This window comes from Falco peregrinus, chromosome 2 (genome assembly GCF_023634155.1).
Source record: "Falco peregrinus isolate bFalPer1 chromosome 2, bFalPer1.pri, whole genome shotgun sequence".
Lineage (NCBI taxonomy): Eukaryota > Metazoa > Chordata > Aves > Falconiformes > Falconidae > Falco > Falco peregrinus.
In genome coordinates, this window is record NC_073722.1 from 61,925,840 (window position 1) to 61,950,964 (window position 25,125).

The following is a 25,125-nucleotide window of genomic DNA, read 5'->3' on the forward strand; positions in this document are numbered from 1 at the left end:
AGACCCAGCGCAGACAGAAACAGACTCTGCAACTCGATGCTGCTCCAGATGAGGACAGGACCTGACCCTCGCCCACGCGCCGTGTTTTGAGGCGACGTTAGCAGGCTTCCAGTCAGGTGAAGCCATTTACAGAGCTCATCATCCTTCCCGCACCTTCGGTTAGCCGCAAACCGAGCTCGGCGCGGTGGGCAGGCGCGAATCCTGTCAGGGGGCGGGGCGGTGCCCGGCTGGAAAACTACCGGTCCCAGGAGGCGCTGCGCCCCGCCCGGGGCGGTGCGAACCGCCCCTCGCGCAGTGCACGCTGGGATTTGGAGTTCCTGCCGCCCCCGGCGGCACGCGGCCATCCTCCGCCGGCGGCGCCCGGAAGCGCGGGAAGTGCACCGCTGGGCGGGGTTACTAGGTAACGGTGTGTATCCGTCCGCTGGGGCCCGCCTCTCGCACCCTTGGCGAGTGGCGGCCAAGATGGCTGCGCTCGCTGTTGGGGCAGGGCTGTGAGTCCCTCCGCCAGCGCTGTGCCGCGGCGTTAAGCGAAGCGAGGCCGCTGTTCTCTGCTGCTGGAAGGCGAAACGCTCGGTTGGGTAGCGCGGCCCCGCCGGTAGTGAACGGCGGTGGAGGAGAAGCCGGGCCTTGGTGACCTCTCCGTCGCCGCGGGGTGAGCCGCTGCCTCCGCCCCCTGGCGCGGCGGGTCGCCCCCCGGCCCTCGCTGGCGCCGCGGGCCGCGGCCGGTGGGGCAGGGCTGGCGGGGTAGGCCTTTGCGCTCCTGCGGGCCCGCGTGGGTGGGCGCCTTGGCCGGGGAGGAGAGGGGGTTCGGCTCGCTGTCCGGCGCGGCGCGGAGGAGGGCTCCGGGGGAGCCGGCACCGGCAGGCCCAGGGGAGGCTCGCGGTGCCACGGGCTGGGTGGGTCGCTCCCCTCGGCCGCGGGAAGGGCGCGTTACTCGCTCTCCAAGGCGACGCCGGCCGGGCGGCGGCCGCGCTTCGCCCTGAGGCGCTTTGAGCAGAGCCCGCCTACGCGCCGCGCCCTGCGCCGCCCCGCGATTCGGCGCCGCGGAGCAGCGGGCCCCCCTGGTCTCGCCTGCCTCCGCCGGCACAGCGCCGGGGCGCCGCGCGGGCTGCCGGACCCGGCCGCGGCGGGACCCGCCGGGCCTGGGGGCTCGACGCCTTGCCGTGGAAGTGGACCAGACCGAGTCGGGACGGCAGCCTGCGGGGCGCCGGGAAGGGCCGAGGCGTGCGCCCGGCCCCGCTCCGCCAGCTGGTCGTGGGTTTGCAGTTCTCTTGGTGCGTCGCTCGTGTGAGGACTGTCCGGTGCAACAGGAGAGGGCTTGCTCTCTTGACTGCGCCTTTTTGATGATTCCCGTGTGGTTGGCGGTACTCCATAGGCGTTCAACGGGTTAATGCGAAAATAATGAGCAGTGGCGAGCAGATGTTTTAAAAAGCTAAACTTGTTTGATGCCGGTTTTAGTCTTTATGGCTCTACGATAGCTTTTTACAACTTCTTGTTTCCGGTTTAGTTTTTAATTTCCAATAGTTTCTATGTGTAGGATTAAGTGCTCTTCAGAGCTTTTGCAGTTCACGTGAATGCTATAGGAAGAAAAAAAAAAGTCAAAACCAACTCCACTGTAGAAAAAAAGGCCTTTTAAAATATGCATTTTTCTTCTGTCAGCATATTTTGTAGTAATATTTGTGAGCGATTTGCATATTGCTGTTACATGTACAAAATATGTTTTTACTACAATCTTTCCTGTTTTGGATATAATGTTACATGTTATCTTATTATTTCTGTAGAAAATACACTTGGAAGAGTTTGGGTTTGGGTTTTTTTTCCCCCCAAGTCCCTAGTAAATGTTGTAAGGCAGTATGCATATGCTTCAATAGAGCTTTTATACAGATTTTATAATGTGCAGGAAACTGATATTGGTAATGGATTGCTGGATTCAGAAATAGCATGATGGGAGGATACCAAAACTTCTGAGATGGTTTCTTCTAAAATAGCTGCCGAAATGTAAAGTAAGAAAAAAGAATTGGTGAGGTGTGTGGAGGAGAAAACCACAGCTTCATATGGGAGAGTTTCATTTCTAAGAAAAAAGCTGGCTGAACGTCTGTGTTTAACTGAGTTGAAGTGATACAATATCAGCATAGCTGATCTTAAACTCACTTGAATATAATTCATTTGGAAATATCAAAAACTGTAATATGAATATTTAGAAACTTGCTCTCTGGAATGTGCATGGTTCTGTTAGAACACTTTAAAATCCGCTTGCTGGAAGTAATCAGGATGTTGTTATTTTTGAGCTGTATTTATTAGGGTGCATTGGCTTATGGCCTTGTTTGAGAATATTATTCGGCATATTCTATGTGTGGCAGTGTATTTACTTCAGAAGTAATTGGAGGCTCTTAGAGCAGAGATACTTGAAGATAGCTGTTGTGAAAGCTTTAAATGAAATGTGAATAGTTGTTTGTATTGTCTAAAAATGAATATTGCCACTTCTTGTGGAAGGTAGGGAAAAAGTTCCTTTGCTACAGTTTAATAGAATTTATATAACATGACATGAGGAAACAGATTACTGAAATGGACTGTAAACCCAGGTGGCCCCTAATCTTGTCAAGATGAACGCATTATGCTTAGTAGCATAGGTCATGATAGAGTGCCAGTTGAAATGCTGGGTCTTGCACATCTACAAAACTGAGCAGTTTATCTGTAGGTGAAGAAAATTCTTACAAAACATAGCTGTTTTCTAAAATAAGCTAAACTAATAATTATGCATTTGTTTTGAATGCTTGTCAATTTTACCTTGAGTTGGCAGGAGAGCTTCCCTGTGAACTTTTCATAGGATGCTTGTGCTTCTACATGAAAACAAAATATGAAAGGGCATTTTGTTCTTATTTGCTAAATTTTTTCTAAATAAATCTTTTTTCTAAATTATTTTCTAAATAAATCTGACAGGGAAAGTTGCACAGAAGGTGTAGGTTTACAGCTGATCAGTCTGGGGTTTGCTTTTCCTGAGGGCATTGCTTTTATTTGCCTTCCTTGAGCCTACAGATAGTTCTTATATAGTAATAATGTTAGCCAGATCAGGGAGCTTATTCAGTTGAGAACTCATCTGCAGTTTGTTTTTTTTATTTTATTTTGGTTTTGTTTGTTGGCTAGCTGGTTTATAGATGGTACCCTCTGATTGCTTGGCCTCATGGACACTTCTCTTGGGATGAAGAAGGGAGTATGTATGACTGTGCAAGGACAGTAGGGCACAGATCTGCCAGTTCCCAAAGTAGAAAGCACTTAATTACATCTGTGTTATGATTCTGATTGCAAGATGTAGAAGCTGAATTACTCCTAAGTGTGTTAGCGTGGCTTAGGTTGGTTCACTGCTGAGTGGAGATATGGTTGTGGTATAATGAGCATACCTAGTAGATCCCATTTCCTTAATGCTATAGTAATAGGCTCTGTTTGCATAAAAATACTGCTTTGTGCAAGTGCATCTACTGAGAGGGCTGTGTTGTGTGATTTTGATTGAATACTGTGCCTTAGCGACATAGGTGTACTAGTACAGCTTTTAAACTTAGTTGAGGATTAATTTTTTTTTCTGGAACTGATGACGAAAACCCCAACTTCTTAGATACTTCTTAATCTTGAGTTTTAGGTGGTTTCATCTGCACTGTGTGAAATCTTGGTGTGAAAATTAATAGTAGATAGGTTGCAGTAAAATATTTAGAAATAAATGGACCGTTTTCATTTGTTTTTCAGTTAAAGTTAGGATCGTGTCCTAATGTAGCAGCTAAAACTAGCTGGAAGAAGTAGTTCTCTGCAAGACTCTTCTAGATCTGGAGCAAACTTCATAGCTGTTACAAAGAAAACATTTGTAGCTTTGTGCAGTACCAGCAGCACTTAGGCTGCACAGTTTTTGTTGTAGCCTTAGAGTACATACAGTTATGTATTCCTAACCTTTTAAAGGAGCCTAATCTACTTTTACTGTCATAAAGGAATACTTTATTTCTAATCTTTCAGCTTTAGCAACTTTTTTTATTACCAACGTCAAAACTAGAAGTGAAAATGAAAACTTGTAAACATATAGATTGCTTTATATTGACCAGAATGGCACTATCAGAGAGCAGCAAAGCTCTGGGAAACTCAGATTATTTTGTTTGGATTTGCTAGAAGCTATAATAGAAGTGGCACAGCATTTACTGCTTAAATAACTGTAGTAGAGAAAGTAAAAATCCTTTTATTGCTGTCTGTCTTGCGTGTATCAAGTATCCCCTTCAGTGTCTGTTGTCAACATCTTAGTAACAAAATAAATGTGAAAGATTGACGTACTAGGTCTCCAGAGTCACTTATTGTTCGAATAGACATCATCCTGCACCTGAAAGTGCAGGCTTTATCAATGAGAAAGCAGTTTTTCCAAGCAGTGTAGTGTGTTTTAAAGTGAGGAAGATTGAGAGCCTAAAAAGTGAAGAAAAATAATTATTTACTTTCTAAGAGCAGAGATGAGAAAAACCCAACCCAACCAAACCCCAAAAATACTACTTGTTTAATTTTTCATGCCAGTATCTGTGTTCTTCTCACTGTTAGATTTTTAGCAAGGTGGTTTAGTTTCCTAAAACCGCGGTGTGTTTAGATTTTATAATGATTATGTAGTTGGCATCTCAGATTATGAATCTTTAACGTTTTCTACATAAACTGATTTTAATACAGCATATTTCTTTCAACTATTTATTTCAGATTCGTTTTCTTGGTTGCTTGTCATGGCGACAGGAGGTGGTCCCTTTGAAGAAGGCATGAATGATCAGGACTTGCCTTGCTGGAGCAATGAAAGCCTTGATGACCGGCTAAACAACACGGTATAATTAATCTTATCTTCAGTTACCATTTTATGTTGTACGTTAAAATTACCAGGTACATCCTGTTAGAGGCTGGTAACAATGCAAAACCCTAAGCCTTGTCAGTACAGCTTTATAGGTAAATATCTGCAAAACCAGTAAAATAATTGAGGTAGATGTAAGCAAGCAACAAGTGTGATTTAGAGGTGGTAAAATATGTAGATGTATTTATGCAAAGTGTTTTGGGTAAATAAAGTAGCTAGACACGAAAGCGTTGTTGGTGTCATGAAAGTGAAAACTAATTTTAAAACTTCTAAACTGCTGAAGTGCCTTCAGCAAAGAAGAAAAATACCGTTTTAACTTCATTTGAAATTAATTTAATGCACTGTAGGATGAAATGGGTTTCTGATTTCCTGACACGCTATTTTTAATTTATGCAGTAGAGAAAATAATATTTTGTAACGTGACGTTTGCGCTAGGAAACTTAGTGCATGTTTGATACTGCTTTTTATTTTTACTTCTGAAACGGAAGTAGACTCACTGAATTATAACATTTACTTTTATATATGTGGATAAGAAATACAGCTATTTATTTCCTTACTGTTAAGGACTGGGGAAGTCAACAGAAGAAAGCAAACAGATCTTCAGAAAAAAACAAGAAAAAACTTGGTGGGGAAGCTGAAACGAGGCTTACGAATGATATATCTCCAGAATCCTCCTCACCTGGAATGGGACGACGGAAAACCAGAGCTCCTCATAGTTTTCCTCATGCTCGATACATGACTCAGATGTCTGTTCCAGAGCAGGCTGAGCTAGAAAGACTTAAACAGAGATTAAACTTCAGTGATCTGGATCAGGTTTGTGTGAATACTAGCTCCCACTATAAATGTGACTGCAAAATTTATTCACTGTCTTATAATGAATTGACAAATAAAGCAAGCTTTCACAAGCAATTACAAAAAAAACCCCAACCCTTATAGGTACCACGGGACCCAAATCAAAATTCAGGTTTTGAACTTGAGAAAATTATGGAAGGTTCAGGATCATGGCTTTCCTATACTTCAGAGTCTGCTAGCTGTCTTCCCTTTTTTTCGCAATCATTAACAAATTCCTGTGTCCTCAAATCAGTATTTCTTACTCATCATACTTCTCTGCCACTTGATGATATCTGTTACCTTATTTTGAAAGGCTGTTCTTGAAGTGTCAGTTTGTGATTCTGAACATTGTTATCCTTGTGGATTAAGCAGAAGAGTAACAATACAGACTGATCCTCAGTAGAGTGTAGAGAAATGTATGGCATCAATTTGCCATAACTGATTCTTTGGGAATATGGCATATTCATCCTTCCCTTGCCTAAAACAGTGAAAAGTATGAGGGATTAATTCTTTGGTAACAAGGCATAAATTTGTGCTAATGATCTCAGAATAGAAGCTTGTTAGTCTTTACCAAAGTTTGTTGTTAACTTGCTTGGGTTGTGAAGAGTCTTGCAAATGTGATTTCTTGCTTTGACTTAGATTATCAAGACTGGGCATAACTTCTTCCTGAAATGTATGTTATGGCAAAAAGTTGCTAGTCGGAAGGTTCTAAAGAAAAGCTGAAGTTATGAGGTATCATATTCTGCAAGTGAATATGTTGCTCTTTTACTATTGTTAGCCTCTCAAATGTACATGGAGAAGTAGGATGCCTTTCATTATAGTAAGGGTTGAGGCCACAGCAAGGATGAGTAACTAAGCTCTGAGGAAAAGTAGAACCCTTTTTCTTCTCAGCTGTTCTGGGAGTGTGGGCTTGCTTTCTGAAAACTATATGGCAAAAATCATCAGCACGGTCTTCAGCTAGCTTGTGGCTAGTCATTGACTAGTAAGCTAACTTTAAAAGCAGTCTAATAATACTGCAGAACTGGTAATCCAAACAGTGAAACTAATCAGTGTTGAGAATATATTGGAGGAAAAAAATAAAGCAATTGCTCTTTTTCTTGTTTGTTCACAGAGAAGCATTGGAAGTGATTCTCAAGGCAGGGCAACAGCTGCTAACAACAAACGTCAACTTAATGAAAACAAAAAACCATTCAACTCCCTGTCACTGCAGATAAACACTAACAAAAGCAAAGATCCTGCCTCAGGTTCCCCAAAAAAGGAAACAGGGATACCAGTGCAATGTAAAGAGTCGTTTGGAGGTGCTCTAAGCAAGGATTTCTTGCAAAATTGTCAAGCCTCTGTTCAAGAAGATGGAAGAGGACAGCCAGCTATGGATAGCAGCCAGGTATTTGCAGAGCTTGCGATGTCTACAGAATATTGACACTCAGGTTGTAACTACCTTGTTACTTTTCAGTGCATCTTTCTAAATTTCTGAAAAGTGTAACTGTTAAGTCTTTATTGGAATATCCCACTGTTCTAAAGGGCAACTTGAGGAAAATGTGAAACCAAACTTAATGATGTAGTTTTCTTCAGAAATTTGCTTATTGGTAACAGATGCAGTATTAATTTTCATCTTAGAGGTTGGTTCTTTTTTGTACAGTTCCAGAAAATAGTCTCAGAGTTTAGTATTTTCATATGTTAATGAGCTGAACTCTGTTTTAGCTTACGTCAACAAGAACCCCTGTGCTTCAGCCTTGCAACTTCATGCATGTATAAATCTATCCTTATAAAACCTGTTTACTTTTAACCACTTGCAGAAGTGTGCTTATAGGATTGAAAGTACTAGCATGTCACCTATTTAATTACTACTTTGCTGTTGCTGTCACCATGTCTTGTGCATTAAATACCTTAAAGCTGTAGTTGGATGCATTCAGTAACTTTAGTGTCTTTACAGATTGCGAGCAGACTAGTTCAAATTCGTGGCTATATTGCTAAGGCCAGCTCCATGCGGGATGATCTTGTAGAGAAAAATGAAAGATCGGCCAATGTTGAGCGTTTATCACACCTTATAGATCACCTTAAAGAGCAGGAGAAATCCTATCTGAAATTTTTGCAAAAGATGCTTGTAAGTTTGAGAACATAATATATTTTTCTGCACTCTAAGCTCTTTTTTAGGAGTTGACCATTGATGTTTTGATGGTGCTTCTGGGGGTGTTGGTTTTGATATGTAGTACCTTCCATAATTAATTTTTAATGCCCCCTTTGTATATAGCTTTTGATTTATGCCAATGAAATATTTCAGGCTAGAGAAAATGAGGAGGATGATGTTCGGACTATAGATTCAGCTGTGGGATCTGGTTCTGTAGGTGAGAGCACATCGCTAAACATTGATGTGCAGTCTGAGGCTTCAGATACCACGGTAAGCTGCCTTTTAGTAATTAAGGTGCTAGAAATGAAGACTTTGTTTTGTTGTTTTGTTTGTTATGATAGTGTCATAATTTGCAGTTCAATTTGAAAATAGTAAATCCCCAGACACTCTGTTCAGGAGGTGTTCATGCATGTGTGGATTTTTTTATTATTATTATTTTGGGGAAAAAAAAGAATGATTCTGTCAGAACAACAATGTATCTTGATTAGGTTTTTAAAAATCCTTCTTCAAAGTAGAATGAAGGGTTAAATGTTTACTTTGGAAGAGCATGCACAGGACTTACGTAGGAAGGTATAGGGTTTTTTATACAGTTTTTCATCTGTAAGTTCATTTCTGCTTGTGGGTAATACTTGCTGGTGTTTAGTGGGGAGAGGGTTAGAAATGAATTATTAGTGGGTCAGTGCCCAAGCACCTTTGTAGCGATATCACAGAAGTATTGACCTAACATAAAAGTTTCTCTCCTTTTTTTTTGGAGAGATGAATGTGCTCTGAGTTTAGTTCTGAGATACACAGACAGTCATCCTTTCTATTTATTAAAGCTTTTACGCTAACGTGGTAAGCAATTCTTGTAGTAGATGCAAAAGTGTTTTAGTAACAACTAAGATTTCCATCTTCCAATACTGCTGTACTGAGGAGGAGTACTAGAGAACTGGCACTTTTTTGGCATGTTAGTACACTGAATGTTCTACAGATTAGGAGAATTTACATGCTTGGAAGTAAAACTGCAGTTAAGACATTAAGACGTTTTTGTAATTATTTTTAGCTTTGTAAGAACTTACACTATCCCTATAAAGAAATAAAATCATAGATGTGGAAGATGTACTTTTAACTTTAAAAAAAGGGTATCGAAAAATGCAGAAAAACCAGTTTAGTTTTTAAGTATACATGTAAACTTGGATTTTTCTTCATCTTTGCAAAATGGATTTTAGTTTTGTTTGGCTTTTCATTTTGCATCTGATTTCTCTTTACCTGCAGCTTATATATGTTACATGTAGAATGAATACTTGTAGTCTTATACAGTTGATTGCTATACAGTGTTATTATGAAAATTCTAAGAGTGACTAAAGATGTCTTTGCTCTTTAGTAGATTTTATTTTCTATTAATCTTCATTATTTGACAAGATACGAGTGGGTAGGCTTGTAACTTGAAAGAGTGTGCTAAGTTGGAGCACATCTTGAAAATCTAATGTGCCTAATAAAGAAGGTATCTTCTAGTTTGAGTGTTTGTCCCCACACTGAGGACAGACTAGGGAATTCAGCTTCACAGGAACAGGTTACAGACATTGATGTTACAGCAAGTCCTAAAGGGAAAGGTGACAGAGCTGCTCTATATGACAGGAAAGACTGGTTTTGTAGGCTTAATACCCTACATGGTATTATGGATACGTGGATTGCCTTCAAAGGTACAGTTCAAAATTCCATTTTAGCCTCAAATAGGACTTGTACGTGCCAATCTTCATGCGTACACCCACCCCCACTCCCCCACCCCCTTTTTTAACTGCTTCAAATATATTTGTTACAGTGAATGTTCCCATTTGACTTGCTTGTCTGTATACAACTGTCTTTTCATAGAATGAATTGTCTGCCTGGAGGAGTTTGGGTTTTTTTAGAGATGTTTGACAACTTTCTCTTCTGAAGTGTCAACATTGACAGAGAAAGTAATTTGGTACAGCAGGTGTTCCGATTTCATATAGATGATCCTTCCAATTTTGCTGTTATCTCTGGGAAAACATTGTAAATGTGACTTCCAGATACTTGGCATGTTTATGCTAATAGTCTGCCAATGCAAATTTAAGCTAATACCATATAGAGAAAATAAATTAAAGAATAGTAGCCTTAACTTGTTCCACAAATATTTTATTTTATAGCTGTTTTATATAAATACGTGGTTGGAAGGAGGAAGACTAAAGGGCTTGGAGTCTAGAACTTTGGTATCTGTTACCAGCTTTTCTATGGCTTTGTCCCTTACTCTGATTTAGGGAGCAAAAAAAAAAGCCTGATCCCCATTTACACGACCTCCCTGCCAAAAAAAAACCCAAACACCAAACAAACCAAAACAAACCACAAAAGGCTTAAATGTTTCATCAGACTTACTAGTCTAAATGCAGAACTAGGCTTGAAAAATTTGCTATGTAATTATGTAATTTTAATGAACTCAAGCAAATCTCGTACTCTGTATAAAGCTTGGATTATTTAATAGGTGGGTAGAGTGAGACACATCTTCTTTTTCCCTTTCTTCCCCTCGTTCCTTCCTGTGTTGATTTTATAGTGTACTCTGTTTTGCCTCTACTCTGCTCTTTATATATAAAGACAAAAATGTAACAAGGATCATCAGTGCCAGCTGCAGTGCATGTTTTGGTGACACTTTGAAAGGTTTAGGTTTCTGGGTGGGTGCTCCTTTCTCTACTGGAAAGTTGAGCATTCCCTGGTACCCAAGAACTAGTTATATAAAGATGCCTACTTCTATTCTGACGTTTGGTGCAGTATTTTTGCACTGAGAGAATCTTATACTTCAGGATCTTAGCCCTATGTGGAGAAGATGATGCTTTTAAGTTAGTAATGTTCTTTTTAAGTACTTGTCAACTCCTAAGAAAAAGGAGGCAAAATTTTCCACAGTTTCATCTGCATAGTGCAATAATCCAAATTCAAACAGGATGCGGGTCTTAACTGTAGATGTCTTATTAAAATACTTAATTTGCAGACAACCCTTGAATAAAAGTTTTGAGGCAAGTCTCCAGCTTTTCATTAGGTTAGGATGAGGAAAATAACTTAGTTCTAACATATCTTAACTGCTCAACATGCTTTCATTCCCTCAGATCTATTTCTATGTGTTTGAAAATAACAGTATAGAGGAGATTCTGTGCATGTGTTTGTTTTGAAGTTGGTTTACCTAAATCTGGTGTATTCTAATATCTATGGCATAAAAGTAGCATACAAAATTAGAGGAGAGTAACTGCCCAAAACATTCTGCTGAAAATTTGGAGATTTTAGGCCAGTAAATCAGTCTGGATCTTTTATTATATGTAGCTCCGTGATACTATGCCTTATCTTGCTTACTTTGCCAGTCTTGCCCTCTTTTATGATTCAAAAGACAGGGATTCCTGGGTTGGTCTTTGGGATACATTAGGGCAGCCAACTGGATTTGTAAAGCAAACTTAACCCCCAGGAGTGGTAAGCATGCCTTGATGGTACAGTTTTCTCCCTGTTGGATGTTTTTTTCAGACTGAAGAGGACTACTGAAAATGTAAAGGAGTTACGTTTTCACCATTTTACACTAACCAGGCTGTTAGATTCTATTCAAGTCCTGCTTGTTTAGTCACTTCTGTTGCAAGTACTCAACAAATAAGTTGTCATGATTATGGTAAAGTTCTTCCGTATCTTGCAGGCCAGAGATCCTCAACAGGAAGCTGAAGAGGAGTTGGAGAATTTAAAGAAGCAGCATGATTTATTGAAAAGGATGCTACAACAGCAGGAGCAATTGAAAGCTCTTCAAGGAAGACAGGCAGCTCTTCTTGCTTTGCGGCATAAAGCAGAGCAAGCAATTGCTGTCATGGATGATTCTGGTATGTGGAGTGACAGTGTCTTTGATAGCATGTTAGCATGTTGATTGACTGATTAAAAGGGGAATTGTGGAGTACACATGAAAAAGTCTTTTTTTTTATAACACGCTCTTTAAAAATCTTACCGCAAGGCTTCCATTTCTGTAAAGCGTTGACAGTGTAACATTGTAAACTGATGTGTCAGTTAAAAATCACACAGCTGATTTCTGTGGTTTACTTGTAAAATCCTGAAAGTGTAGGGTTTTCTGCCAAGGATTGGTCTTCCACCTCAGATGAGGAGTTTGCCTGTCATCTCCATCGTTATACCAGGACTTTGAAGGAAAGAATCTGAGCAGGGGATACAGTGTGTTCTCTCCCTTATTGCATCCTTCTGGCTATAGGCAGTTGCTGGTTTGAGGCTTTTGTTTGCTTTTTCATTCGTTTTTGGTTTTTTTTTTGGTGGCTGGTTGCTTAGTAGCAACCATTGGTAGACTAATGGTTTATCTAACAAAAGAAAGGAGGAAGTTGCTAAAGCAGTTAAATACGTAAATATTGGAACTAGAATTCTGAAATTCTATGACATGTAAATTGGAGGCATGGGTCTGATAATAGAGCACCACCATTATGTTATAATCTTCAGTTTAAAAGCACACTTCTAATTTGTTTTCATATATTCCCAACTTTTCATAAATTATCTTTGTGTCAGAGGAGACTGATACCTGCTTAAATGTTGTCAGCAGAGTTGTTTTCTCAAGAATTCAGTCTTAAAAGGGAGAACAGTTGTCCTTGATTTGTGTACTGTTGACATGTGAATTATCTTTTGTTTGTTGGAAACTCTTCTTGCCCCCCACCCCTCCCTAAATCCTGCTCAGTTTTCTTTGGAAATTTGGTACAGTTATGTGTACAGTTGTAGGGAATGACATTTTTGCACTGATCAAGTTTGGGTTCAGACTGTGTTACTGTTCCATGACTCTTCCCCATAAAGAGTTGCCATTAGGCTTGATTAGAGGGTATATGGGATAGCAGTTCTTATTACAGTTATTGTATTTAAAATAGGTTAATTTTTAGTAAGTATAGGCTTCTACATTTTACAGAAAGTCTCTCCTTAAGGTTCCTTGCTCTCATGAGCCTCTCTTTCTGCTTTTTGTCCTGTCCTTGATTTGATAGACTATGGGAAAGAAGGTGGAACTAGTTAAGAAAACACTAGATTTTAGTGTAGGAAGAGAAGCAGAGAAGTTGGTAGGTGGTAGAGAGCTTTTAGAAAGCTACCACAGGAGCAAGAGAAGCAAGTGCCTTGGAAAGGTGGTTTGAAATGGTTTTCAGCAGTTGTTTTTCTCCTGTCTGCTCTGCAGCAGTCGACCTGTGATGGAATCTGCTTTCTCTCCTCAAATACACAGAACTCTTATCTTGATGAGGAATGGGTAGATGAAGTGGGTATAAAATAGGATTACTTATGATAAATTAGAACTTTCTTTGTTTTAATTCTTTGGTGGTGTTTTTATTTATTTCACATTTCCACTTATGTCACTCTTAATAACAGTTTCTTACTGCTGTATGTGTTGACTGACTTAAAAGATGTGGTATGTGCCAAAACTGTAGAGTTCATTCAAAACATGCAAATTCAACCTAAGGCAAGATAAATGTTTTAAAAATTGAAAACAGTAAAACTATTGTGCATGATCTATGGGGAAAATAAGGAATACTTACGCTTGACTTTTCTTATGAAGTTGCTGGTTCAGATTACTCAACTGCCAGTTCCCTATCTTAGTATTGTTTGAATCTGAGCTTTCAGGTAGGGGAGGAAAGCTTTCTTTCTAATGTGTTCCTCTCAAAGTTTTTTGAAGGACAAACCCTGAAGACTGCAGCTGTAAAGTTTATAACTTAGACTAAGATGAAAGCTTGGTGTCCTCTTAATTCATTATTTAAAAGAAGTAAAATTACATGCACTGTTCTTAGTTTGTCTTTTTAAGTAATAACCATTTTTTTTCCAACAAGCAAAATGTTTTCATCAACCCTGGACATCTTGTTGGTTTTCATTTTGCTCTGACTTTTTAGCAAAACACAGAACAGACTTATAAAGTCCTTTTGTATGGTCCTTCACAAAGGAGCTGCAAGTTGGTTTGTAAGTGTTTCTGTAATGGAAGGAATCTTTGAAGAGTAAAGTTAGTGGGAGGGACATAAAAATAACTGCTGTGTTTTAAGAGATGCAGTATATTGATGATCTTGTTAATCCAGACATTTTCATCAAATAGCCTTTATTTCATTGCTGTGGAAAACTACTTACGTTTTTTCTTCCTTCCACATGCCCAGTTGTAACAGAGACTACAGGTAGTGTTTCAGGAGTAAGCCTTACATCAGAACTGAATGAAGAGTTGAATGACTTAATTCAGCGCTTTCACAACCAGCTTCATGATTCTCAGGTCAGTCCTTGGATTCCACTGTATAAGTTTTGCCTATGTCCATTTTTCTTACTTTGAACAGTGCCGTTAAGTGTTTGTCTTGCTTATTTGTGTGCATTTGCTAGTGGAGTAATTGGGGTTGCCCCAAACTTGAAAGCTCAGTATCTTTGTGTTCTTAAGAGTTATTAGCAGATTGATCTGTGCTTTCTGTCTCAGTTTTCCATAAAATTCCAGAGTAGTTGTTTCTATATTGCGGTATAATTATATATTATGTCTTCGGTATCGCTTTCCCTTTATAATGTTCTTTGTTCTGGTGTTGAGCCTAGCAGGCCTATAAGAGGGCTTTTTGTTTTTACAGTTTGAGTTTTTTCATAGTACTCTGAATAAAATGAAGTTACTCTTTTTAGACACAATCTGTGCCAGACAACAGAAGGCAAGCAGAAAGTCTTTCACTTACCAGAGAGATTTCACAAAGTAGGAACTCTTCAATGCCTGAGCATCTATCAGATGAGAAGGCACAGCTTTTTAACACAATGCGAATGTTGCAAGGTAAAAAGCAAAAAATGGACAAACTGTTAGGAGAACTTCATACGCTTCGTGACCAACATCTAAATAACCACTCCTGTAAGTAAATATGGGCTGAATTGCATCTTTTCAAGAATACAACTTTTTTTAATGTGCATGTTTGTAATACGGTCCTTCAATTTGCAACTGGTTAATGAGATGCAGGTGTTAAAGCTGTGCTGGGGCAATATTCTGTAAATGTTCCTTAATGCTTTGTAAGTTTCTGGCTTAATGGATAGCTCTACAAGTAATGATGGTTTTGCTCATAGCACTTTAGTTTTTAAAGCATCATCAAAGTTGACTGTGAGAATGTGGTGACTGAGAATGTGAAGACTCTTCAAGTCTTGTCAGTGACACATCTGACCTGTAGAGTGTAGTATATGGACTTGAATTTTCTGATTTTTATCACAGTACGTCTGTATTTGTGTACTTGGCAATTCAGGTCTTAGTAGATCTATGGCATTACAGGGTTTCCTTCTCCACTGTCAAAAGTTTTTCTCATGCCCTTGTCACAGGGACTTTGATAATGGGCTATGCCAGAGGAATCTAACTGTCTGAATGGACTAGAGTTTTGGCCTGTGCCTTAGACTGCTTTTTCTTCTTCTTGAAGTCTTGATGTGGGCCTACTTGCTGCTTCACTTTTTTATTTTCTAGAAATACATTTGTACTGCTGCAGTTTATCCTATAGCTGGAAACGTCTGAGCGTGATCGTAGCATATTCTGGTTAACATTAAGAAATGAGGCAATTGAAGCGTCCTCCTGGAGAAGACCAGAGTGATTTGATAGTTACTATACCCCCATCTTTCTGCATGTACTCAGTGCATATAATATAAACATATTTGGATGTGACTTCACGTAGCTGGAAAAAGCAAACATTTATGCTCTACAGCATATAGACAAAAGAGCTTAGCACAGGAAAAGAGAGATAGGATTTTTCTTTTTAACATGTTGAATTCAGCCATTAATAAACCCTTAAAAGAACTCTTTGGGCACATTCACAGCATGAAAGCTTCCACTTTTGAAATTCGATAAAGTTAAAAGGAACTGACTGAAGTCTTGTTTACAAAAAGTACTTACTACTCTCTGCCTATTGGCGTTGCGTGCCATGAAACTTAAGACAAAAGCTTTTGGGCTTCTAAGAAAAGAAGTTATTAACTGTTGTTTTGTATGTTGGTAATACTTCTGTAATTACATTTTAATATAACTTGATTAAGCGGGTTCCTTTTTGCAAGTTTTTCTTATGAGTGGTGTTTCTTTTCTGTAGTTTTTTCTGCTTCAGGTTCTCCTCAAAGGAGTGTTGATCAAAGAAGTATAACTTCAGCTGCTTCTGGTCCTGTAGGCATAGTAACTGTTGTCAATGGTGAATCAAATAGCCTGGCATCTGCTCCTTATCCTCCTGATTCCCTGGTTTCTCAGAATGAGAGTGAAGAGGATGGCAATCTAAATCCAACAGAAAAGCTTCAGTAAAAGCTCTTTAATTTTTCATAATGTGCTTTAGTGATTTTTAGTGTTACTTTTTTAGTAACTTCTGTGTTAAGAAACCATTTCATATTTTAATCTACTTAATTTAGTATTATAGACCATGTAGTCAGTGGTCCAAGACAGTTAAGTGAGTGCAAAGCTTCAGCAGAATGTTCTTACAGCTAGGAAAATGGCAGGAAACTTTAAGAACTATAAATTATATGTGTACATATATGTATGTACTTTTCAACTATACATGATTTGATTAATATGACAAAACGCATAGCATTTTTATTTTTTTTTCCTCAGGAAGCTGAATGAAGTTCGTAAGAGGTTGAATGAGTTACGTGAATTAGTTCACTACTATGAACAAACATCTGATATGATGACAGACGCTGTGAATGAAAACACTAAAGAAGAGGAAGAAACAGAAGAATCAGAAAGTGATTCTGAACATGAGGATCCACAGCCTGTTACAAATATTAGGTTGCCATGTTTTTTGTCATCCTAAATCTCTTGTAGCTAAGTTGTTGCAGGTTTTCTGAAGCAATACGTTATTTCAGTCAACCAGAAGTAACTTAACTCTGTGATTGTATTAACTTTCTGAGATTTTAATATGAAGTAGCTTTCTTAAACTTATGATTAATAATAATCTTGTCCTTGGTAACTTACATATATAGCAAACACAGATTAGACTAGACAATTAGAGTCACTGTGAGAGACTTCTAAATCTATAATTCCTTTGGATTTAAGCACTGAATTATGTGTATGGGGTTCCGCTAGAAGGTTAACAGGCCTAGACTAGAGAATTGGAATAAACTCAAACTTCAGTTTAGACAGGTATTTAGACTTGGTGTAACAGGGCAACTGTATGCACCAAGGATCTTCATTGTGCAGAAATTAATACTAATTTAGCTATGAATCATATAAAGCTTCTATCATACAGACATGTATTTTGAAAGCCTCTTGTATTGTTGTAGATCTAGCAGGGGATAATTTATTGCTGCTTCTGACTGCTTTAAAAAAAAAAACGGAAAAAAATGGAGGGATGAATACTGAGGAATTCCAGATGTCTGGACTAATTTTTATATGGGGTTGATTTGGGTTTTTTGTTTGGTGTTTGTGTTTTCTTTTGGTGTTTTTTTTGTTTTTAAAGGGTCAGGACACATTCCTATAAAAGCCAGTTAATAAGATGTCTGAAGTAAAATTCCATCAATATTGGTTCTTAAAAAGTTAACATGAATAATGTATTTTACTCTAGAAACCCTCAAGGAATCAGTAGTTGGAGTGAAATAAATAGCAACTCAAATGTACAGTGTGGAACTAATAACAGAGATGAAAGACATCTTAATACAGACTGTGAAATAAATAACCGATCTGCTGCTAATATAAGGACTCTAAAAATGTCTTCTACTCTAGGTATGTTCTAAAATTTTCTAATAATTTTAACTCTTTAGTGCAAATAATTGATAGCTGCACAGAATTTAGGATAGCCTTGTTTGATGAGCAAAATGTTCAAGTTTAATCATTAAGCTCATATCTTTCTAGTGTCCGGTAATTACAGTGGACTTCAGAAGTTCAATAATGTGTCATTCGTACTGTTATGTTTTCTCCTCTCCCCACCTCCAGACTGTCATAATAGAGAGGACGACAAAGATGCTGGCCTACCCCAAGGTGAAGATGACGAAGTGGAAGAACATAGAATTAGTGAAGATTCCATGTCTAGTCACAGAAGCAGTCTGGGTGATGCTGCTGGAGATGCTGAGTTTGAGCAGAAGATCAATAGGCTTATAGCTGCAAAACAGAAACTTAGACAGTTACAAAACCTTGCTGCTATGGTGCAGGTATTTTATAAATCTGTGCACAAAAGTGTAGCATTCATTATTTCATGCCATGTATAACATAATAGGGAAGAACACTCTTCTTTGTGTAACATTTACAATGCTCATTTTTAGGCTGAGAAAAAGAGATGGTGTTTGTTTTTTCTGAGGTCAAGGTGATATTTTAAAGTTCAGATCTGGAATTTTCTTGGGGCATGCTAACCTAATAGAGGAATGGCCTTAATAGCACTGTATTACAAAATATGAACCAAGAGGTCTAATATTTTTTAAAATATTGATCTGCATTTTTATGCTTAAAATGAATATTAATCAGTTTCAGTTTTTTGAGTCCTGGGTTTTGCACATCATTCAGTTGGTAAGGAAAAATTGCTTTTGATTACGGGTGGGTTTGTTGGTGGTGTTTTTTGGTTTTTGGAATCTTGAGGGTCAGCTATGAATTGGAAGTGTTTTTAATTTAGAGTATCTCATGCTAATTTAGTGATTTTTATTAAAATTATTTTCAGGTATCTAATGTCCCTACAGAATACTTACATTTGAGCACCGTGTAATGTAGTGTCTACATACTGAATACTGAATGTAGGTGTGTCAGAAATGTAAAGGCTTTATGTGAGAACTCTTAAAGGATGCTTTACAATAGCAACAGCGTAAACACTGTGTTGTTACTTCAATATTATACTGCTATCAAAAATTTGTCAGCATCTGGATGGATCTTGTTTATCATCACTATAGAGATGTTAACTGTACAGTGGTATAAATCAGCATGAGAGGTGATACAGCAGCCTCAATAGATGGCGTGTCTTCAGTCTTTCCTTCATGTTTGCAAGTCTTGTATCTCTATGTAGTTAGTAGGTAGTGTAGGTCTGTGTAGCTGTGTTACAGTTGGTCACTGATGATCTTTTCTGTTCAGCTGGTTCTGTGTTAGGAATGATCATGTAGGAAAACAAAAGAAGCTGTGGCAACAGCTTTTATGTTTTCAGTTTAAGTTGAGAATTGAAAATACAAAAATTATTAAATAAAGAAGAGTGGAATAGAGAACCATGTAGAAGACTGTTTCTCAAATACTTGAACTTTCAAGAGTAGTTTTGTTTATATTGTAAGCTGTGAATAATAATATTTAATTTCAAGAGTACAGTAATTAAGCAGTCTTGTTCACCTCAGTCTCCTATTCCTCTTGTCACCTCCCACTTTGTTTCTTGACATGCCTGTGTGTTTTGTCCACTCAGTCATAAGCATAAAATACAATTCAAGTGGTTTATGGTTCCAGAATGAAACAAGTTATCGTCCATTTATAGTGGAAGTTTCAATAGTGTGAGCTTTGTAACTTTTAAGTTATTTTATTAACTTAATTTATCTTAAAGTTATGATGCCATGAAGATGATGACTTTTCAGTTTATGATCTGAACTAAAGATAAAGCTATTCAGACTGTTAAGTTTTGAAAAATTCGTTTGACACACTAAACTTGTTACATTTTATGTATCAATTTGAAAACAGTCTAACTGCCTTTCTGAAATCCTTTCAGGATGATGATCCAGAACCTCAAGCAACAATTGCAAATGCGTCTCTTATTGGTGACTTGTTCTTGGGTGAGATGGAAGAGACAAAGCAACAGCAACCAAACAATGTCCGAGCTAGTACTAACAAATTACAAAAAGATGTAGGACTAAATGAAAAAGCAAGGTATGCCTTTGTCAAAGGATAGTAGAATCATGTTTTAGTCAGCTTCTTGCCAAGTAATATGCGGATAACTTACCTACACAGAGAGAAGTTCTATGAAGCTAAACTGCAGCAGCAGCAAAGGGAGCTTAAGCAGTTACAAGAAGAAAGAAGAAAACTGATTGAAATTCAAGAAAAAATTCAAGTGTTACAGAAAGCTTGTCCTGACCTTCAAGTAGGTAGAATGTATTTCTTTGCTTTCTTAAGCTGTTGGGCAACAAGACATACCTTGCACACTGTTTTTTCACTATACAATTTGGAAAAAACTTGAAATTGGTAATACTTGTGTGCTGTAGGCAGCTGGACTAAGCCTAGAGAGGAGCTCTGGTTCTCATTACACTGTAGTTTTTTGCTCAGTGATTGCTGCATCAAGCTCTAATGTCACTGTACTTAGTCTTCATAAGCCTTGGTGTAAAGTCTTCAAAGATAACAAACCTTTTTTCTTATTTTCAGCCTGAGATTTGTCTGCCCATCCTGCTAGTCACTGCATCTTCGCTCCTTTTAGTAGTCATTTGCAGGGTCTGGTATTCTGAAACAATATTGTGTCTTGTAAGCATGGTCAACACTTTGTTGTATTCAAACAACTGCACACTGCTGTACTGTTTCTCATCTCTTCGAAGATGAACTTTTTTCTATGAAATGAGCATTAAATTATCAATACTGTGCATCTACAGCATTATATAATACAAAAATAAGTTTTGTTGATTCCTTACTAAGTTCTAAAATAAATATTTAGCCTTGATTTGAAAAGCCCTTTTCACTGAATACTGCTTTCCTATCTCATAAAGCCAGAACTGTGTTGGATTTTAACAGCAGGTGAGTCTCGGAAAGCTATTCTACTGTTTTGCCAGTTTGCTTTCTCTTTCAGTTGTCAGCTGGCCTGGGTAACTGCCCAGAAAACAGGCAGACTTCACCAGCAACCTCAACTCCAGCTATGAATGAGTGTAACACAGCTGGCAAGCCTTTACTTGAGTTTGATGAATCTGTACCAGTAGGCAATGAGGTAATTCATACTTGATATTGTGTGACTTAGAACCTTTTTCCTTTCAAAACCTTTTTTTAAGTAACTTGGACACATTTTTAAATATTTGGCCTGGGTAGCAAAGTAGTACCATTTTAATGAAGTGTGTATGACTTTTTTTATTTCTGGAAAAATGTAAATATTGACCTGAACTGGAGAGAGATCTTTCCCCAAATATAGCAGTTGTTGCCGAATATTAATGTGGAATTTGAATTAATTTTGAATTTATACTGTGAACACATGATAGTGTGTACTACAGGCAAGTCATCCATGAACAAAATGATGGCAATATCTGAAATGTAGTTTCTGCTGCACATCTTCCTTCCTCTTTTCCCAACAAATTCATGTCTTAAGTAATGATCTGGATATTACTTAGTCTTTCTGAAAATTATGCTAGCGTCTGTAGGGGTGCAGGGATAGGGGGTGAAAAGTGTTTCCCGGCTGGACTAGACATCAGAAACAAATGTCTGAAAAATACCTGTTTTAGCAGACTTTGACTTTCTCTGTGAATTGCATCAGCATTCCTGTAAATTTTCCTTTAAAGGTTTAGGTAAGGCTGATTGGGCAATGCCTGTACTGTTGTCATTAAAAGCCAAATTTTCCTTCTCCAAGAGGAGAATTTTGGAACTTTGGCATCTTCCAAACAAGCATTTTAGAACAACTTGTCTCTTCACTAAATAAAAGGTCTGAATTCTTACCACTAAAAACAAACTGTCTCTAAAATGAATTGGCTGATGCAATTGGTAACACTTTACAAACAAGTTGGGATATTAATTACCAAAAGACATGGATTTTTGTTGGAAAACATCTTGGCTCCAGCACTACCAGCTAGTTCAGGCTTGAGTACATTGTTTCTTGTCTGTCTTAAGCCTGTGTTTTGCAGTCTAGTTCATTTACACAATTATTTTTGTATGTTACGCTGTTTACATGTTTGTAAAATTATTGTCATTTATTCTTTCACTGTATCATTTTAGATAGGTAAAGGCCTCTTACTACCTGTACCTTTCCTTTTATGTGTTGCTCTTTATAAATCATGGCTTCCTTAAGTCTTGTTCAAACATACACTGCAACTTGAAGTTTCTGCAAGTTGCAGAAAATCTTTTTGTTGTGTCCACTGCTTTGCGATCAAAGAAATATTTGGCACAATTTTCAGTTTTCTCCAGGAGGCAGTATTCTGTCATGCTACTTAAAGAGCTAACCAGTAACGTGTAATTTATGTGATAAAAAGTGTTGAGTGAAGCATGCTATTTTTCTTTAAAACTTCTGTCTTATAATATTTAATTACCTCCTTAGACGTTGCAGTATTTCAGGTAAATAGTAAATATGGGATATGTTTTGCAGCTAGCTTTCTGTGGTGTGGCTTCATTTACAATATAATAGCAATGCCTGAACAAAAAGGTATCAGTGTAGCATCAAATACTGAAATTTTAACTTGGGACAGTTTAGATTGTATTTATTTTGTATATAGTCTGATGTCTTCCATTTTACTGTAAACAGTTATGGTCTGAGATGAGAAGACATGAAATTTTAAGAGAAGAATTGCGACAGAGAAGGAAGCAACTTGAAGCTTTAATGGCTGAACATGAGAGGAGGAGAGAGCTTGCAGAAACAATATCTGCTGTTGCTGCGTCTGTTAAAAGCGAAGGATCAGAAGTTCAGTGTACTCCACGGCACAGCAGGACTGAAAAGTAAGAACACAAGTCATACTATGTCAGTTGGTGGGTGCTTCTGTTATTTAGTGAGATGTCAGTCTTAGGGCAGTTCCCTGTTTTCATTGAGCACTGAATGTGATGATATAACAGAGCAGTAAATTAATTTCTTGACTTCTAAAGTGACTGTTAGTTGGCAACTTGCCAGTTTTATGTGTCTTCCCAGCATATTTAGTCTCCCCTTCACCATAAATGGTGAAAAATCACCTAAGGAGAGGAAAATGTGTGAGAAATGCCACATGCTCAGAGTAATTTTTCATCATCTCTATACCATTTATAACAATAGTAAAGTAATAATTTTCCATAACAATAAGTAATTTTATTTAACTGTCCCTGCATCAGAAGAATACTAGTTAAATTTTACATTGGTGAGATAATGTTTAAATTAATTTTGGTGCAGCTTGATTAATTGAAGACTTGTTTAAATAATTTATCGTAAACTTAAAGTACTCTTCCCTTAACAAACCTCTGCCCCCCACCTCTCCCTGTTCACTAGGACAATGGCTACCTGGGGAGGTTCTACCCAGTGTGCACTAGAAGAAGAGAATGGTGATGAAGATGGCTATCTCTCTGATGGAGCTGGTCAGGCAGAAGAGGAAGAAGATGCGACAAGTTTGAATGACAGTTTCTCTATTTATCCCAATAACAACATACCAGAAAATGCATATTATATTAAAGAAAGCAAGGATAGGTTAGTGGCATTACTTGTTCATCTGATGCTTGTCAGAGTGTATTTGGAAAGGGGTGAAAGAAGCTTTGTATTAACTACAAGGCATCCTACAGCAAAGTGAAATTTCTTTCGGCTTGCTAGGGAGCTGTGGGTAGTGGCAGTTCCTTGTCCGAGTCTCTGTAGCTGAAGTTTGTATAACTACTTCAATATTTTTTAAAAAAACCCACAGAATCATAAGGTGCTACTGCAACACAACTGGAGAGCTCAATGGCAGACCTTTAATATGACTGAAAACAGGAAAAAAACCAGCTTAAAAGATATAACCTATATGAAATTTCTACCATGATATTGATCAGTCTTTTCAAAAACAGTAGTTTAGAGAATTAAAATAACTCTGAAATTTTTGCTTTCAAATTGTTGGCTTTTGCAGCTTTGCAAACTATTTCTGGCTAGATTTTTTTTAATTAACATGAATATTTTTAACTCTTGCTTACCTGATTGATTTCCTTAATAATCTTTGTGTGACTAAATTAAAATAACCATGTTAAAAGTTATGTATATCTCTTCAACTGATTTCCTCTCTTTTTGATAACAAAATAATTTTAGCAGGTAGTGGCCTTCTAGTCAGGAGCTGGGCCTCTTAGTGTGTATTATGTTGGTGGCATCTATTTTTGTCTGAGTACATATTCTATATCAGTAATGGACAATACTAAAAACAAGATCCAGAAATGTCCTCAGCAGTTCTTTATTGACAGTGGTTGTCAGATGGATGGCTGTTATTTTCCATCTTAGGAAAATGTTGGATTGACAAAATTGCGTGGGTGGTAGCTGGCATGTTCAAATAGCCTGTGTCAAGTGAGTTGTTGATGTACAACTGGAACATAGTTTGAATGTTGGAAGTATCATTAAAAGTTTTTTGAAATATCAGCTTTTGTCCTCATTCTTCCTTTTTTCCCCACCCAGGTGGAAGAATTGCCGTCCTCTTTCAGCAGATGGGAATTATCGTCCACTGTCTAAGGCCAGGCAACAGCAAAATATAAGTATGCGACGTCAGGAAAACCTTCGGTGGTTGTCCGAACTTTCGTATGTGGAAGAAAAGGAACAATGGCAAGAGCAGATCAATCAGTTGAAGAAACAGCATGAATTTAGTGTCAGCATTTGTCAAACTTTGATGCAGGATCAGCAGGTAGATAGAATACTTTGTCTTTTTTTTTTCTAAAACTTTCCAGCAATAACTTCTGGTTTTGGTAATTTGGTTGCTTTCATGTATTTTCTTTCCACAGACCCTTTCTTGTCTTCTACAGACTTTGCTTACAGGCCCTTATGGTATGATGCCCAGTAATGTTGCATCTTCACAAGTACATCTTATTATGCACCAGTTAAACCAGTGTTACACTCAACTGACTTGGCAGCAGAATAACATCCAAAGGTTTGTTGACTATATTAGTGTTTTGACTGTGGAATTTGAAATGCTTCAGTAAACAGAGAACAGAACAAGGTTATGTTAGTAAAAGATTACAGATAATGGTTAAATACAAGACTATGAGACTACTGAATTTCTGAGTTGATTACAAGCTTTTGAAATTATATCAAGCATTTTTGGTTTTGGTTTTTTTTTGACCACTGCTTTAATGCCTTTGAGATAGTTTTTTGAGTAATCGTTAGTGAAGAGAACCAAAAGTTTACATCTCTTCAAAAAATTCCGTTGCGATAGCATTATTTTACTTTTTTGGTTTAGATTGCTGTCCTTGCTTATGCTTTTATGGCTGTAGTCTCTGCTAGACTACCTGGCAAGATTCTGGATTCTAATGGTTATGGAAAAATGGTGGGAGAGCTTTTTGTCCTTTCTTAGTGTTGTCAGTCAGAATTCATGCTTACTTAGGTTTCATTTGGGTGTACTACTTTTACCTTCTGAACAACGATCTTGTTTAAAAAAAAAAACGGTCATTTTAATTCATTTTGTGAAAGTTCAGGCTCTTCATCTGTTTTGTATTTGGTAAGGGGAATGTAGTTACTGGCCTCTTAAAATATTTTAAAGTAGCTTTTACATCACTTCAACAAATACTTTCTATCTTCTATTGTTTGTATTTAAGTTTCCTTTTCAGCCTCCTTAT

The 25,125-nt window shown here is 38.0% G+C and overlaps 1 protein-coding gene across 22 annotated transcripts in view; it reads left to right on the top strand.

Moving 5' to 3' along the window:
- Nucleotides 1–452: 452 nt before the first annotated feature.
- PCM1 (pericentriolar material 1) overlaps nucleotides 453–25,125 on the top strand; it is a 43,503-nt gene continuing 18,830 nt past the window's right edge. For 8 of the 22 annotated variants that reach the window (XM_055794259.1, XM_055794264.1, XM_055794261.1 and 5 more), the window contains exons 1-21: nucleotides 455–652; nucleotides 4,714–4,832; nucleotides 5,420–5,668; nucleotides 6,798–7,070; nucleotides 7,620–7,790; nucleotides 7,968–8,084; nucleotides 9,353–9,496; nucleotides 11,479–11,656; nucleotides 13,943–14,052; nucleotides 14,439–14,655; nucleotides 15,860–16,058; nucleotides 16,366–16,542; nucleotides 17,318–17,475; nucleotides 17,686–17,900; nucleotides 19,418–19,575; nucleotides 19,657–19,786; nucleotides 20,480–20,614; nucleotides 22,130–22,320; nucleotides 22,838–23,032; nucleotides 23,975–24,197; nucleotides 24,295–24,440. In XM_055794259.1, the coding sequence (XP_055650234.1) occupies nucleotides 4,737–4,832; nucleotides 5,420–5,668; nucleotides 6,798–7,070; nucleotides 7,620–7,790; nucleotides 7,968–8,084; nucleotides 9,353–9,496; nucleotides 11,479–11,656; nucleotides 13,943–14,052; nucleotides 14,439–14,655; nucleotides 15,860–16,058; nucleotides 16,366–16,542; nucleotides 17,318–17,475; nucleotides 17,686–17,900; nucleotides 19,418–19,575; nucleotides 19,657–19,786; nucleotides 20,480–20,614; nucleotides 22,130–22,320; nucleotides 22,838–23,032; nucleotides 23,975–24,197; nucleotides 24,295–24,440 (3,482 nt within the window). In that variant the 5' untranslated portion in view covers nucleotides 455–652; nucleotides 4,714–4,736. Of the gene's footprint in view, nucleotides 653–1,132; nucleotides 1,275–4,713; nucleotides 4,833–5,419; nucleotides 5,669–6,797; nucleotides 7,071–7,619; nucleotides 7,791–7,967; nucleotides 8,085–9,352; nucleotides 9,497–11,478; nucleotides 11,657–13,942; nucleotides 14,053–14,438; nucleotides 14,656–15,859; nucleotides 16,059–16,365; nucleotides 16,543–17,317; nucleotides 17,476–17,685; nucleotides 17,901–19,417; nucleotides 19,576–19,656; nucleotides 19,787–20,479; nucleotides 20,615–22,129; nucleotides 22,321–22,837; nucleotides 23,033–23,974; nucleotides 24,198–24,291; nucleotides 24,441–25,125 lie in introns of those variants that run through there. The other 14 variants (XM_055794266.1, XM_055794274.1, XM_055794273.1 and 11 more) reach the window with 11 other exon arrangements.